At 60.8% G+C, this 14957-nt stretch overlaps 1 protein-coding gene across 4 annotated transcripts in view; it reads right to left on the bottom strand.

The window, feature by feature from the left end:
- IQSEC1 (IQ motif and Sec7 domain ArfGEF 1) overlaps positions 1–14957 on the bottom strand; it is a 112782-nt gene that overhangs the window by 26661 nt on the left and 71164 nt on the right. For all 4 annotated transcript variants that reach the window (XM_033865514.2, XM_033865517.2, XM_033865516.2 and 1 more), the window contains exon 3: positions 9711–10957. In XM_033865514.2, coding sequence (XP_033721405.1) covers positions 9711–10957 — 1247 coding nt within the window. The remainder of the gene's footprint in view (positions 1–9710; positions 10958–14957) is intronic.

The following is a 14957-nucleotide window of genomic DNA, read 5'->3' as shown; positions in this document are numbered from 1 at the left end:
AGCGATCACAATATATGCTAGTGAACCCGCGTGTGAGCCCGAGGGATCCAGCTCTCAGCCCGAGGCCAACGGGGCAGGAGCCGCATCCACCTGGCACCCTTCACAAGATGCTGCAGGAGAGGAATGTGGACTGACCGGGCCACGACCAGAGACGAGGGGCTCCCAGCAAACTGAGAGGAAAGGTGCTGCGGCTGGAGGTACAGGCGGGGGTTCGGGCAGGGGCTCCAGGCTCGGGATGCGCGCGGCCGGCAAGGGGAGTGATCTCCCTGACCGTGGAGAGCCAGCACTGATGTGAGTCCCTGGCCCGCAGGATCTTGCTGGCCCCCAGCTGCCCCACGTGTACTCCGTGGGCCCTGCTGGGCAGGGGTCCTGGGTCCACTGGCCCCTCACAGGGCTCCGTGCTGACCGGAGCAGCCCAGATGTCCTGCGTGGGTAAGTCACACACTCGGTCTGCTGCTCACCCACAGCCCTGCCCACCGCCCTGGGGCAGCAAGGGGCACTGGACGGGCTCGGGCCGAGGCAGGAGGGTAGAAGGCACGTCCTGTGGGGCTCCGAGATTCCCCAGAGCACCCAGGGGACGCCATGGAAAGGAGCCTCTGCCTGCCTTGTCCCTGAGACACTTGATGAGCGCAGCAGGCCTGGCCAACACGCAGCGGACGTGGCGAGTGAACAGAGAAGTGCACCCGGCTGTGACAGAGCCCACCCGACCTGGCAGACGGGCTCGCCGCCACCCCCAGCAGTGGCTCCCCCTTCCCTGCCTGCAAGCTTGAACGGGGCTCCAGGCCCTCGGGACTGAAGAGGCGCAGCCTGGGGCCCTGCTGACTGTGCACCCTCAGGGGCCAGCGGGGGCCCGGCCCACACAGCGCATGTCCGGCCAGAGAAACAGAATGTGCTGTGTCTGGGGCTGGGGCCGACGTGGCTCTGGGAAGGGCTGCTTTGGCCCGTGTTCCCAGGACTCTGCCCTAGAACCTTCAGGGCCTCCCAAGTCTGCAGGGCAAGTTCCGGCCCCTCGCCCCTCATCCACTTCTCCATTCACCCCAGGCATCCATCCAGCGCCTGCTCTGGGTGGGTGTGGCACCAGCACACCTGTGGTCTAGACAAAGTCCCTGTCCTTGAACACACATCCTCACTGGAGCGCGATGAACTCCCAGGAGAGACACTCACAGGCATGGCTCAGATCCCAGCTCCGCTCTCTGGCTGGGTGACCTAGGGCAAGTTACTTAACCTCCCTGTGCCTCAGTCTCCCCACCTGGGTAGTGGGGACAGTGACAGTGCACACAGCAGAGTCACTGTGCAGATTAAATGAGTTAATGCCTCTAAGCCCTTGGAAAACATGCTGGGTTTATGGCTGTTTAAGAAAAGGGTCAGCACTAGGGCAGAGCTAAACCAAGGGGAAGCCGTAGTGACCACAGAAGGCCTGGACTTCAGATGGATGGGGTGAGAAGGTGCGGTCCAGAAAGGCCTCCTCGGGAAGGTGGCATTGAACCTGGAGCCAGGAAGAAGGTCCCTGGGGGCGGGAACGACCAACGCGAAAGCCTTACTGGACACGTAACAAAACGGGGCACACCAAGGGGGGAAAGTGGTGCGGGGGTGGTGGTGGGATGAATTGGGAGAGTGGGATTGACATGTATACACTAATATGTATAAAATGGATAACTAACAAGAACCTGCTGTATAAAAAAATAAAATTCAAACAAAAAAACGGGGCACAGAAAGGCGGAGTAGCTGTGCACCAGGCTGTCCAGCGAGGGAGAGCCAGGTTCTTACCCTTTTGCTCGTAGAAGCCCGTAAAGTTCCACTCTATGCTCCCAGCCCGGGACTGCAAATCTGCTCTGCCCACCTCTGCGCAGCCAGCTCTCCCCATCTCTCCGGGTTCCCCTGACGACTCCTTCTCTAGCTTTCTGACCTCCACCCTCCAGGACCAGCATCAACGAGGTGCAGAGGCGACATTTTCACCATCTACACCTGACGCGCTTCTGCATCCCGGGCCCCCGGGCCTCTGCCCCTCACCCCCACTGCCTGTCCGCTGGGTCTGCGAGCAGCCTCTGCTGTCCCCAGGTCCAGCTTTTCTCGTCGACTGTGCCAGGTGAGCACGTGCAGACCACAGTGGTGCTGCCCTCCTCGCACCTCTGTCCTCGAGCCTGAGCCCGGGGCTCTCGGGAGGCGGTTACTACGAGGCCGGGCTCTGCACCTAAGGACCACCCACCTGCCGGAACCCCTCTCCTCCCAGCAGGGTCTGCAGGGGCCACAACGGCTCCTCCTGTCGCTTTCCCTTGCTATAGCAGCTGAAGAGACATGGACGTGGGCGTCTGCCCGGCACCCTGTTGGCCTCTGGATTTCCCACACCCCCCTCGAGCTCCGCCCCCTGATCCCACGGGCTGCCCGTACTCCGGTCAGAGTGCTGCACCCCGCTGACCACGGCGAGCGGTTCAGAGGGCGCCGGCGGGAGCCTCTCTTCCTGCAGGGCTGCCATGAGGCTGGACCACGAGCCCGGACTACTGGCTGCCCTCCTGCCCTGAGGGCGCGATGGTAGGGCACGGCCAAGAGATGCTCAGTGGCTTTTCAGGTACACGAACCAGTAAGGCCCCTCTGCTTGAACCAGTTTGATCAGATGCCCATCATTTCCAATGAAGAAGGGCCTGAGGCACACAGAGACCAGCACGGGGTCTGCAGACACCGGCAGCGCCCGAGGATGCCCCGAGGCTGGAGGCCGAGCCATCCCCGTGCTGTTCTCACTGGCCGCAGGGGCGAGGGATGGATTAACCAAGTTCAGCACCCAGAGGCCCTGCGCCCAGATGTGCCCTTCAACTCCGTAATCTAGGCTCGAACCCCTCCAATATCCTGCAGAGAAGCGGCCACCTCCCATCGGCTCGCACACCTGCACGGCCAGCAAGCCCGTCGCCTCCCCACACTGCCTATTTTATCCAGCTCTGATTTTCACAAAGTTCTTTCTGATATCAGAAACCCAAGCTGAACGTGGCTGCCGGGGTCTTTTTCGCACTTATCCCAGAGACAAGGTGGAAGAATTACCCTCTGGTCCTCATGCACTATTGGTGTAAACGTAAACTGGTACAGCCACTGTGGAAAACAGTATGTAAGTTCCTTAAAAAACGAAAATAGAGCTACTATATGATCCAGCAATCCCACTCCTGGGCATATCCAGACAAAACTGTAATTCGAAAAGATACATGCACCCCTATGTTTGTAGCAGCACTATTGACAACAGCCAACACGTGGAAACAACCTAAATGTCCATGGACAGAGGAGTGGATAAAGAAGATGTGCTGCAGATATATACAACGGGATGTCAGCCATAAAAAAGAATGGAACATTGCCATTTGCAGACCTAGAGCTGATCATACTTCGTGAAGTCAGTCAGACACAGAAAGAAAAATAGTACATGATATCACTTATACGAGGAACCTAGGGAGTTCCCCGCTGGTCCGGTGGTTAGGACTCCGCGGTTCCACTGCAGGGGGGGCCCGTGTTCGATCTCTGGTCGGGGAACTTAAGATCCTGCAAGCCGTGCAGCGTGGCCAAAAATAAATAAATAAGTGGAACCTAAAAAATCATACAAATGAATCTAGATACAGAACAGAAACAAACTCACAGACATACCGTAGAAAACAAACTCATGGTTACGAGGGGGAGGAGAGGGGGGAGGGAGGGACAAATGAGGAGTATAGGATTAGTGGATACTGGGAGTTCCCTGGCAGTCTAGTGGTTAGGACTCAGCGTTCTCACTGCCATGGCCCCAGGTTCAATCCCTGGTCGGGGGACTAAGATCCTTCAAGCCGTGCAATGAGGCAAAAAAAAAAAAGAAAAAGAAAAAAGAAAAGGATTAATGGATACAAACTGCTATCCATAAAATAGATAAGCAACAAGGATTTACTGTAAAGCCCAGGGAATTATATTCAATATCTTGTAACAGCCTATAATGGAATATAATCTGAAAAAAACAACCCCAACTAAATCACTTTTCTGTATACCAGCACAATATTATAAATCATCTACACTTCAGTTTAGAAAAAAGAGAAGGAACTGGCATGGCTGGAACACCCGTGGGGCCTGCCCCGCACTGCCTCCCTCCCTGAGGCCCTCGGCACCAGCCAGCCCAGACCCGCGACAGCACTCTGAGGGTGGCGTGGGCCGGAGGAGTGGCTCACGTCAAGGCGAATAGGACCCTGATCTGCAAAGACCCAACTCAGAGTGCTCGTAAGAGAGCCACAGTCACTTAAACCGTCAGCACGTCCAGCACCAGCAGACGGCCCGGCACAGCCAGCACTTCTGGTTCTGCAGCCTCGAGCCAGCGCCTGGGGTCCCGCGGCCGGGCTCCCAGCAGCCACGCCTCCCAGGCCACCGTGAGAACTTGGCAAGATGCTGCACACGAACTGCTCGGCACCAGCTGGCAACTTAACACACATCTACGCAGGCTGGCTGTCACCACTGTCCTCTTCACTGGTCACAACAAACGTAACGCCCAAGGCGCACGGAATCGGGAGCCCAACACGGGCTTTGCCGCTTACTGGGAGGCTGGCCGATCCCCGAGCCCCATGGATGTTGTAAGGATGGAACCTCGGAGCACCCCAGCCTCACTGCGGGGCTCTCTGCAGCAGCTCCAGCGGGCAGTGGCCGGAGGAGCAGGCAGGTGGCGACCCGGTGCTGGGCGGAGAAGACCTGCCTCCAAACCAAACGCAGGCCCTGGGCAGGGAGGGACCTCGGAGGCCAGGTGAGCAGCTCCCTGCCCGTCAGGAGTCCCGGCACACCAAGTAGTCTCCAAGGCCCGACTTACATGCTCCTCAGACAAGAGGCCCTCAGTCCCTTCCGACGGCACCATTTCATCAGGGGCGGCTCTGGGGAGGAGGACACTCGTCCAGAGCGGGGAGAGGGCTGGCCTGGCCCGTGGTCACCTGGGCCCGCGCCCGAGGGCGAGAGGGAAGGGCGTGAAGGAGCGGAGGAGGATGAGGTGAGGGGCACAGGAGCAGGGCCCTCCGTGGGCAAGCAGGTGACAGGCCCGGTGAGGTCCCGCTGGGTGCCCCTCCGGGCTGTGGGGTGCGGACCCCAGCTCCCACCGCTGTGGCGGACACCGCAAATATGAGGCTCCGCCCCCTGGACTCTCAGTGCACACGCGAGGCCCAGTGAGCGGGCGGGGCCACGGAGGCCATGCTCCAGGCCGCAGTCCCTGCACTGGGCTTTACGAGGGTGTGTTCAGGGGCCAGGCGGCAGTGGCGTGAATCCCAGTCTGGCCATCCACCGACCGTGGGACCTCGGGCAAGCTACCTCTGGGCACCTCAGCTCACCCAAACTGTAAAGCGGACTAGTGACGGTCCCCTCCCTACGGTCTCCCGTGAGCACGGTGGGCTCGTACAACAGCACCGGGCACGTGTCAGTGCACGCGGGCATCAGCCACTCCCGTGCTCCATGCTGCTCTGTCCGCTAAGCCACCTCCTGGGTCCTCTAAGGCCCGAGCCCCAGGCCCCCTGCACTGGCTCCGGACGCAGGAGCCCCGCGGACCACAACAGCTGCCACCCGCTGCACCCGGGACAGCGGCTCCTGGTTTCACGGTCTCTAACCCTCATTACGCCCTGTGGGGGCAGGAACCTCATGGCCAGTTTCTGGGCGCAGCCAGCAAGGCTCAGGGTGCACGGAGGTGCCGAGTCCCTGCAGCGGATACGCTGAACTGGGGCTGAAACCCTCCTGCCTCGGCTCCCGGCCCCGGCCCGGTGCCCAGCGCTGCGAGCCGGACGTGCAGTCCTGGAGCCTGGGAGGCCATCTGGATGCCAGGCAGACTGCGGCAGCCTCCTCTGTGGCCCCGGGGACAGCCCCTCCCCACCACCCTGTTTCATTTCTTGGGTTTCATTTGTTTTCCCTCTCTCCTCCCCAGCTGGCTACTCACCCACTTTGGATCCAGCGCTCAGGCCCTCCACATACCCCCTGGAGGGGACGGGTGTCTGTGCTGGAAAGCTCCCTCCCGGGAGTGGGTGGGACCTGAGAACTGTTTGAAAGGCAGCCTGGGTGTGGGCCTGGGTAGGGGCTGGGGAGGGAGGGAAATGGTGGGGGGAGAGGAGACCCACAGGGAGAGCGTGCAGAACAGAGGTGGGCAGTGACAGGTGGGGGTGAGAGAAGGGTGCCAGGAAGGGAAAGGACAGAGGCGCTAAGGTCCGGCCCCCCAGGGAGGGGCCCCGGCCTCGGGCAGCAGGCTGCTCAGTGTGCGTCCTCGCCCAGCGGCTCCAGGGCCTGCTCAGGGGCATCCGGCTCCCAGCTTCGCTAGCCCCGCACAGGGCCTGGCCTCTATCTACTCGGGTCGGACCGCCAGCCCTTTCTGGGCCTGGTGAGACTCGGGAGATGGCCGGTGGCCACAGTGCTGTGGTTGCGCCTTCAATCCTCCAAACAACCCCCTAGGTGGACAACCAAGGCCGAGGAGGAGAAGACTGAGGACGGCCAGAGCTTGTAGCCGCACGACCTCCCAACACCTGCCCCGCACGCCACTCGGAGGAGCCAGCCTGCCACCCGCCCCTCTCTGCATGCGAGACCCACGTCATCCAACGGCGGGCTCTGCAGCTGGGGGACCATCCTGGACCCGCACTGCCAGGGACGCAGCCACCAAGCACGTGTGGCCGGTGACCGCCTGCACTGCGGCTTGCCACCGGGGGAGCTGGACGGACTGTGGTTACCTTCAATCTGAACTTAAACACCATCTGTGGCTGGACCTCACCTCTGTCCCTCGACTTGTAAAGGGGCGAGGTCCCCCAAGCTCAAGGGGCTCCAGTGCAAAGTCCACCAGGAGTTTTCATGGTCTTAACGAGCTGACTCTGCAATCCATGTGGAAGAGTAACTACCAACAAGGGCCAAGACCACTTTTTAAAAGAACAAAAGAGTGGTTTCTGTTCTAATACAAAAACATATAAAACTGAAAGTCTGATGTTGGCAAAGGAACACACAGAGCCTCTACCCACTAGCATGGAGCATCGCAGGGTCTTTATTCTGTTCAGGGCTGAGTCCAGGCCCCCTACACAGGGCCTGGCATGCAGCAGGTGTTCAATAAATATGTGCCAAGTGAACGAAAGGATCCAAGCACAGGCCCTGTTCACGTAGGAATTAGATGGGATTTCAAGTCAACAGAGAAAGGACAGACTCCTCAGTACACCGTCTGCAGACAACCAGCTAATTTACAAAGAACTATAAAAACTACACCCCTCACCTTGTACTGTTCTCCAAACCAAACGCCAGGTTAAAGTCCTAAAGGATATAAAACAAAAGTAAGAAAGTCCTGAAGAAAATATTTTAAAACTATATTATGACCTGGGGCGGAGCCTTTTAAAATGAAACATAAAAAAAACAAAGTAATAAACAAAGAGAACACTGATGAATTGACTTCATATATATAAATATTGAATCATTACGTTGTATGCCTGAAACTACGTTACATGTCAATTCCACCTCGATAAAAAAAATGCAAAAAAAATTAGTAACTTCTGACCAACAAAGCATACACAAAGTTAAAAGATATATAATTAAAACCCACTGAAACTGTACACTTTATAAAGGTGAATTTTATGGTCTGTGAATCCTATTTCAGAAGTTTAAAAAAAAAAAGGCGGCCAGTGACAGGAAGAAAATATTTGTAATTACAAAGGATTAGTATCCACAATATATAAAGAACCACTTATAAATCAAAATGAGAAATAACAGAAAAATGGGCAAAAAAATAGGAACAGGCATTTTGTAGAAGAAAAAACCCAAATGGCCGAAAGACACACATACGGATGCTGCATCTTAGAAGCAGGCAGAGAAATCCAAATTGAAACAATAGAGACACTATTTCTACGCTTTGATTGGGGTGGGAGACAAGGCTGAGTGCTGTCCACCGTGTGAGGAAACGGGCCCTCCAGGTCCAGCTTCAGGCTCTACTTCAATGGACAACACGCCCACGTGAGCCCCAAACATCGCCTCCTCCAGCTATCCCCTTCCCCAGAGACTCGGGAGCGTGTGGGAGGGGCAGGTCCACGGTCACTGTCATGTGGTTGGTGACTGTGAAAACATGGGAGCGAGTGGCCAGACCACCCTGGACAGCCGCACGTGGACCCCACGTAGCAGCACACAGACCAGGTGGCCCGTGGCACCAATGGGAATGGCCTCCAACAGCAAACCGCGTGGCAGCATCACAGGGGGGCAGTGTGTGTGGCCTGGGCCCAGGTAACGTCAACAGGGGCCACGGGGACAGCAGAGAGGCTCGGGCCCAGCTCGCCACACGTCTGGCGCTGCTGAGCATCCTATACACCCGCTCATCTCCAACTCACACTCCGCGAGGTGGACACTATTGGGCTCAGCACCACCATGCAGATGAAGCCGCCGTGGTAGAGACCGAGCTGCCCAGGGACACAGACAGGAAGTGCAAGGACCGGGGTCTGCACCCAGGCGGCCTGGCCTGGAGCTGCGCTCTGGACCACACATGCACAGAAACCCTAGCTTGAAGGCTTTCAACTTCTACACAGAGTGGAGAGCGTATTCATGCGTTACAGGTGTAATTAAAAACTAACAGAGCCAGAAAGAACCTACAGAGACCAAGGCTGCTCGGGTGAGGGATGCAACTTTTTCTGGCCTCCACCCGTCCACCCAGCTGGGACTCCCACGTCAGGACACAACGTCTGCCAGGGACGAGGGAACCCTGGGCACTGGGGGAGCCCCCAGGTCATCCCAGCCTCCCCCATGAGGGTCCGAGATGATCCGGGAACTGGCTGTGCCTGGAAGCAGGTGGGGGCAGGCTTTCGGGACCGACCTCAGGATGGGCTTGGCAGCTCACGACCTCCCCGTTCAGCGCACTGTTCTGGCCACGGACTGCGTGGCAGTGGGACTGGTCCTCACACGCAGATGGAGTCTCAGGAGAGCACCCCTGGCAGATGTGACGGGTCCAAGACTCTTAGTCCTTAGCTGATCGAGGACCAATGACGCCCAGCCCCTAGTGGCTCCTGTGGGACTGCACAGTTCCCCCATACCCGCCCTTCAGGACAGGTCTCTCTGAGTCCCCCAGCCGGCCTGCCAGTTGCACCAGGGATGGCTCAGAAGTGCCCCCCAAGACTCTCCACCCCTGTCTAGCAGAGGAAGCGGGGAGCAGGGAAGCACAGTGTACAGGTGTCAGTAGCCACCAAGCAGGCTGGCCACATCCCCTCCACGTCCCCCTCCCCGGAGGAGCCAGTGCCAGGCCGGCGTCTGGTGACCCCAAATCCAGAGGCCCTGTGGATGGAAGTGAGGAGAAATCCGAGGTTTAACAATCAGAGCCGCCAGTGTCTTCTCCGAGGGACTGCTCAGCCCGCCTGCCCTTCCACTTGCTATTTTCAGCTGTGCTAAGAATAGTGAGCTTTAAATACCAGCCTCCTGCCCCAGACCTGCTCTCAAGGCTGCCCCGACGGCGCCTTGCCAGAATGTGGCGTGGCGGCCACGCCACGGACCCAACGTACAATCTCCCAGAGGGCGTAGGGCCTACCAGTGCCCTGCTCCCGGGTGCGGGCCCGAGTCCAGGCTGCACGGACACGGGCACGGACCTGCACCCGGCCCGCCCCTGCTCAAAGACCCCCGTGCCCGCACCACCCAGGGCCAGACGCTGGGGCCAGCGCGGTACAGCAGGCGCCGCACCATGCACCCCCCCACACCGGCCCCCACCCCGGAGCCGCCCCTCATCCCGCCCGGGCCGCCAGCGGCCGGGGACTCACTTGTTGAAGAGGTTGAGGCCGATGCGGTAGTGCCGCCGGCGGATGACGTCGTTGCTGAAGGTGGGCGAGTCCCAGCTGTTGCGGGTTTCCTTGTGGTAGGTCTGCTTGCTGAGTGTCTGCTCGCGCAGGCTGTCGCGGGATGAAGACTCGGAACTGCAGTTGATGGTGTCGTTGGAGTTGGACGTGCTGTTCAGGCTGTCGTTGTCCCCATCCGAGTAGTCCGACTCGGACTTGCTCTGCCTGTTGGCCGAGCCATTGATGGCCAGGTGGCCATCCAGGGGCCTGGGCGCCCGGGCCCGTGGCTCCGGCTCCTCCCGGGGGAGGCCCCTGGGGGGCCCATGGGGGCCGTGCTTGGGGCTGCCCTGCGGCCCGCCCAGGCCGCGCTCGTAGGCGCTCTGCCTCTTAAGCGAGCTGCGGTCCGAGCGGTCGCTGAGGTCCACGGAGCTGTCGCTGGGCGGCTCGATGGTGAGCAGCGGGAGGTGCTCCCCCCGCAGCCGCGGCTCCTGTGGCCCCAGCGAGGGCGTGCTCCGGCAGCTGGTGTCCGTGTCCCCCTTGTCGTCCTTGTGGGCCAGGGCCCAGTAGTCCTGGGCAGCACCCCCGGGCCGCAGCCGCAGGTCCGACTCGGCGCTGGACGGCCGGCGGCCCGCCTGCATCGGGGGCAGGGGTGGCGACAGCTCCTCCTCGTCGATGTACAGGGTGACGTCGCTGTACGAGGCGGTCATCTCGTCCAGCTGGCGATGCTCGGCGCCATGCAGGGCCGGCGAGGGCTCGGCGTCCCGGGTCCGCCCCACGTCGGGCGCGGGGGCCCCCTCGGTGTGCAGGCTGCGGCAGTTGAGCGCATCGTCAATGGACTCCGCCAGCGACTTCACCTGCCGTGAGAAGGCGTCCTCCAGCTCCGTGATGGCATCTGCGAAGTCGCCGGCCGGGGCAGGGGCCTGGAGGGCAGGCGGCGGGCCCAGGTCTCTGCACTCGGCCGGCACCAGGGCCTCCAGCGGGGCACCCTTGTCGGTCACTGAGACCTGCTTGCCCTCGAAGTAGGAGCTGTGCACCTTCTCCGGCCCCTCGAAGGAGAACTGCATCCTCATGTTGGACAGCACGATGCGGCGCGACATGCGGTTCTCGGACATGGAGCTGCGCAGCCGCTCAAAGTTCTTGTTCATCTGGTACTGGCGGAAGGCTGTCTGGATGGTGCGGGCCGCATGGCGGGTCACGAGGCGGCCCCCATACTTCCGTTCTAGCATCTCCACCTGCGGGGGAAGGAGAGGAGCGTGAGGACGGCCCAGGAGGCCCAGCGCATCCCAGGGGTCAGACCCAGTTAAAGCAAGTGTTCCCTGCAGGACTTCTTAGAACCTTTAAATGGTGGTGGTTTCCCGAAGTTCTCTGGCCGCAGTAGCCTTTGGCCCTGGTGTACCTGGGGCATGCAGTTGAATGAGACTTGGAGGTGGTGGAAGAGGTCAGGCAGCCCCTCCAGAGAGAGGAAGCTTGCGGCAGGTGCAGGTTAAGAGACTGGCCCGAGGGGCTTCGCTGGCGGTCCAGTGGTTAAGAATCCGCCTCCCAATGCAGGGGACGTGGGTTCGATTCCTGGTCAGGGAACTAAGATCCCACACGCCGCAGGGCAACAAAGCCCATGTGCTGCAACTACTGAGCCCGCACGCCACAACTAGAGAGAAGCCCGCGCACTGCTACGAGGAGCCTGTGCGCTGCAGCAGAGGATCCCGCACACCGCAAGGAAGATCCCACGTAACGCAACTAAGACCCGATGCAACCAAAAAAAATAAATGAAGAAAAGCGAGAGACGGGCCCGAGACCCGAGCAGGCCCTGGGTGCTGAGCACTGGCCGCAGGCCTCCAGCCCCGCTTCCGCCTGCGGCACCGCCTGAGGGCCTGGGTCTAGTCCTGGCCCTGCCCTTGGCAGTGGAGTGACTCTGAGAAGCCTTGGACCCTGCGGTTGCTCAGTCCCATCAGACGGACCTCGCAGGGCAGCGGTGGGCACAGGTGAGACAGGCCCTCGGCACATGACAGCTGGGGGCTGAGGAGGTGCAGGACCCTCAGCTGCACTCCTGGGAGGTGTAGACAGTTTGTGGGGGGCCCCAAGTCCCCTCCGTGGCAGATGGGGAAACTGAGGCCCAGAAAAGAGGCCCAGCACACCCCTGGAGGCCTCCAGACGCAGAGCAGGCTCTGTGAGCCTGGCGATGGGGCCGGGCTGCAGGCAGGCAGGGGTGCTGGGACTCCCGTGTGCCACGTGGGCCTGTGAAGTCCTAGGCTCATGCTGGCCGAGGACTCCGGACAGCCCCCAAGGGCCGCTCCCCGTGCCTGCTTCCCGAGTGAGGCCAGAACCCGCTCTTCAGAACCCGGGAAAGCCCAGGATAGGGAGCTGGCTGGTTGGCCAAGCCGAGCCCTTGGGTGCTGGGCAGAGTGGCCCCTGATGTGGGTGGAAAGGCCTCGGGTCCCTGGGAGTGAGGCGTGCTCACATCCCGAGGGGGCAGAGCACCGCTGTCTGCTCCATGCAGGCGCCACGCCCACACCGGTGGCAGAGGGACAAGGTCCCCACCCTCAAGAGGCCAAGGCCGTCCAGAACAGAGGCACACGCGTCACTGAGCAAACCCCAGGCCATGGCTGAGTGGGGCAGACGGCTGCTCAGAGCCGCCTGAGGGTGGGCCGGAAGCGGGAGGGGGGCTCCGTGCCTCACTCAGGACTCAGGGTGGGTCCTGGTCTCCCTGAGGGATGCCAGCTCCCCCCCCCAGCCCCGCCCGCGACACAGACGTGCAGCTCTCCGGGGCCCACAGGAGGGGGAGCGGCAGGCAGGGCAGAGCGGCCCCTCGCACGAGAGGAGTTGGGGGGCGGGGTGAGGATCAAAATGACTTTTCAAAGCCCGGCCCTGGAGTCAGCCAGGGCGGGTCTGTTTTTCCTCTCGCCCTGAAGTTACTGAACGGCATCCAGAGAGATGACCTCACTTCCGCATCTGTGAGCAGCGTCTGTTTTCTGGGTTTGGAGTGGAGCTCTGAAAGCCCACGGCACCGGCAGAAGGCCCACGGCTGAGCTCTGGGAAGCCCTCTCCTCTCCGCCCTCCAAGGCCTGGGCCCCGGGCCCCTCGTGTGGGGAGGAAGAGGGGCACCGCACAGCTCAGAGTGCGCTCCACGGCTCCTTGTCGCCTTCTGACTCTGGATCTCGCGACCCCAGGGGCGACACTCCTGGCCTGAGACCGTTCCCCAAGTCTGGGTCGGGACAGGAGGGACTTTGGGAAGGCAGACGTGGGCTCTGTGCTGCATCGGCAAAGTCCCCTCAGCCTCTCCTCCCGGCCTCCCCCCAGGGGACACAGACCCAGGTCCGCTCCTACTCAGCTCCCGGGCCCGCCGTGGCCACTCATTCTTCCTTCCGGGCCAGAACCAACCCAAGGCCCAGTCTGAACGCTAACTGGGGGTGCAGGGCAGGGACCCCAACCTGTCTGTGCTCGCCTGCTGGGCATCACCCTCACCTGACACAGCGTCTGGTCTGCAGAGGGACCCCAGGAAGTCCCCCGCCCCCTGCAGAGGGGGGCAGAGGCTCTGACAAGTGAGGGGACGAGGAGCTGAGAGGCTCACCTCACCCTCCCACAAAGTTGAAGTGCTACCCTTGCCAACTCAGGCCTCCTGCTCAGACAGGAAACTGCCAGGAGGTGCGGAGGCTGAGGGCCACTAAAATGGGGCTCTGCGTCACCCAGACTCTACCCCCTCGTGGAACCGGGCACCCTACCTTCATCTGGAAACTCCTGGGTCATCTGTCCTGTTCCTATTTTCACCTTGACTGCCAGGAGGCTCAGCAGAGAGTCGAATGCTCGGTGGCCCTCAGCATCACCTCCCCACCCCTCCCCTCTTCCCGGCCATCCTTTCCGCCAAGTGGTTCTGCCTCTGGCCTTCGTGCCTGCTGTTACCTCTTCCTGGAAGACCCCGTCCTCAAACACCCAGTTCTGATACCACCTTGGAGAGGTCCCCCGCACCTCATCCAAGCTGTCTCCTCCCACAGGTGCTCAGCTTCTCTCCCCTCTTTCTTCATTCCCGGAGTTTGTATCACGCTCTGGAATTAACCTGTGTCTTTACTGTTAACCTGTCTCTGGACCACAGCGTCTGCTTGAGGGCTGGGGCTGCACTCTGTTCCCTGGTGACTCCCCGGCGCCCAGCATGGGGTCTGGCACATGGTGGGCATCAGGCTAATGTGCGAGGGATGAAAATGAACAGCTGTGGCCACATTAAGGCTGCAGGAAGCATATGATTACCTCCACAGGCCTCTCTGAAGTTTTAACCTTTCCCACTTCTATTTTAATGGTCCTGCTGCAGACGTTTGTTACTATAAACTGTTTTTGATCCACTTTGGCTATGGGTGAAACTGATAAATGGAACAGAGGCCCCTGACGTGGACCTGGCCACAAGGCCAAGCGCCACGAGGCCAGGGGTCTGTTTGCTCCCCAATATTTGCCTGACGGGGATCATCTGCTTCAGGCTTTGGCCACTTGCGGGCCCCACCCCCTGTCACTCCCAACTCACGGGCAGACAGATGAAGACCAGGGCAGGTAGGCAGGGCTGTCCACGGTCACAGGGCAGCGCCAAGAACAGGGAGAGGGGGCCGGTACGGACTGTGTCGGGGGAAGACCCGCCCTGGGCAGTACCCACACACCGCACCGCTCCCCGCAGAAGTCTGGGGCTACACCAGGCCCGGACCTCTGCTCTGTAAGAGACAAACAGTTAGACTGGGGAGCAAACAGAGGGTCCAGGCCAGGGTAGGTGTGGGAGGTGAGAGGGCAGGGCGACTTCTGCAGCCTGGCGTCTGAGGGGCTGCCGGGCAGGTCCTGCAGCCAGGCCGGGGCAGAGGCAGCCGCCCGGGCTCACAAGGAGACTGCGCACAGCTCAGGGCACAGGAGCTGGGGACAGCGACAGGCAGGCCGGCCCCGCACGCCGGCAGCCTGGGGGTGCTCCTGAAGCCTGGAGCTTCCTGTCAGAGCTTCACACAAGAATTCTTAGTACAGTGCCTACTACGTGCCCGCACTCTGAGGGGCTGGGAGTGAGAAGCCTCTGTCCCCTCATGAGCTCTCACTCCCTCTGCCCCCCACCTGCCACCCACCCGGGACCCCTCCCCTCTCTCCCATCAACCTAAGAGGCCAAGCGAGCAGGTCATGCATGCCCGTCGCTCTGTACACACGTGCCAGCCCCACAGTGGGTGTGGGCCAAGGCTCCGGGGAGGAAGGGCAACCTGCAAGGAGGCGATTTCCCCCAGG

This window comes from Tursiops truncatus, chromosome 10, assembly GCF_011762595.2.
Source record: "Tursiops truncatus isolate mTurTru1 chromosome 10, mTurTru1.mat.Y, whole genome shotgun sequence".
In the NCBI taxonomy this organism is placed as follows: Eukaryota; Metazoa; Chordata; class Mammalia; order Artiodactyla; family Delphinidae; genus Tursiops; species Tursiops truncatus.
The sequence above is the reverse complement of the archived record's forward strand: the minus strand, read 5'-3'. Positions and strand labels throughout refer to the sequence as shown.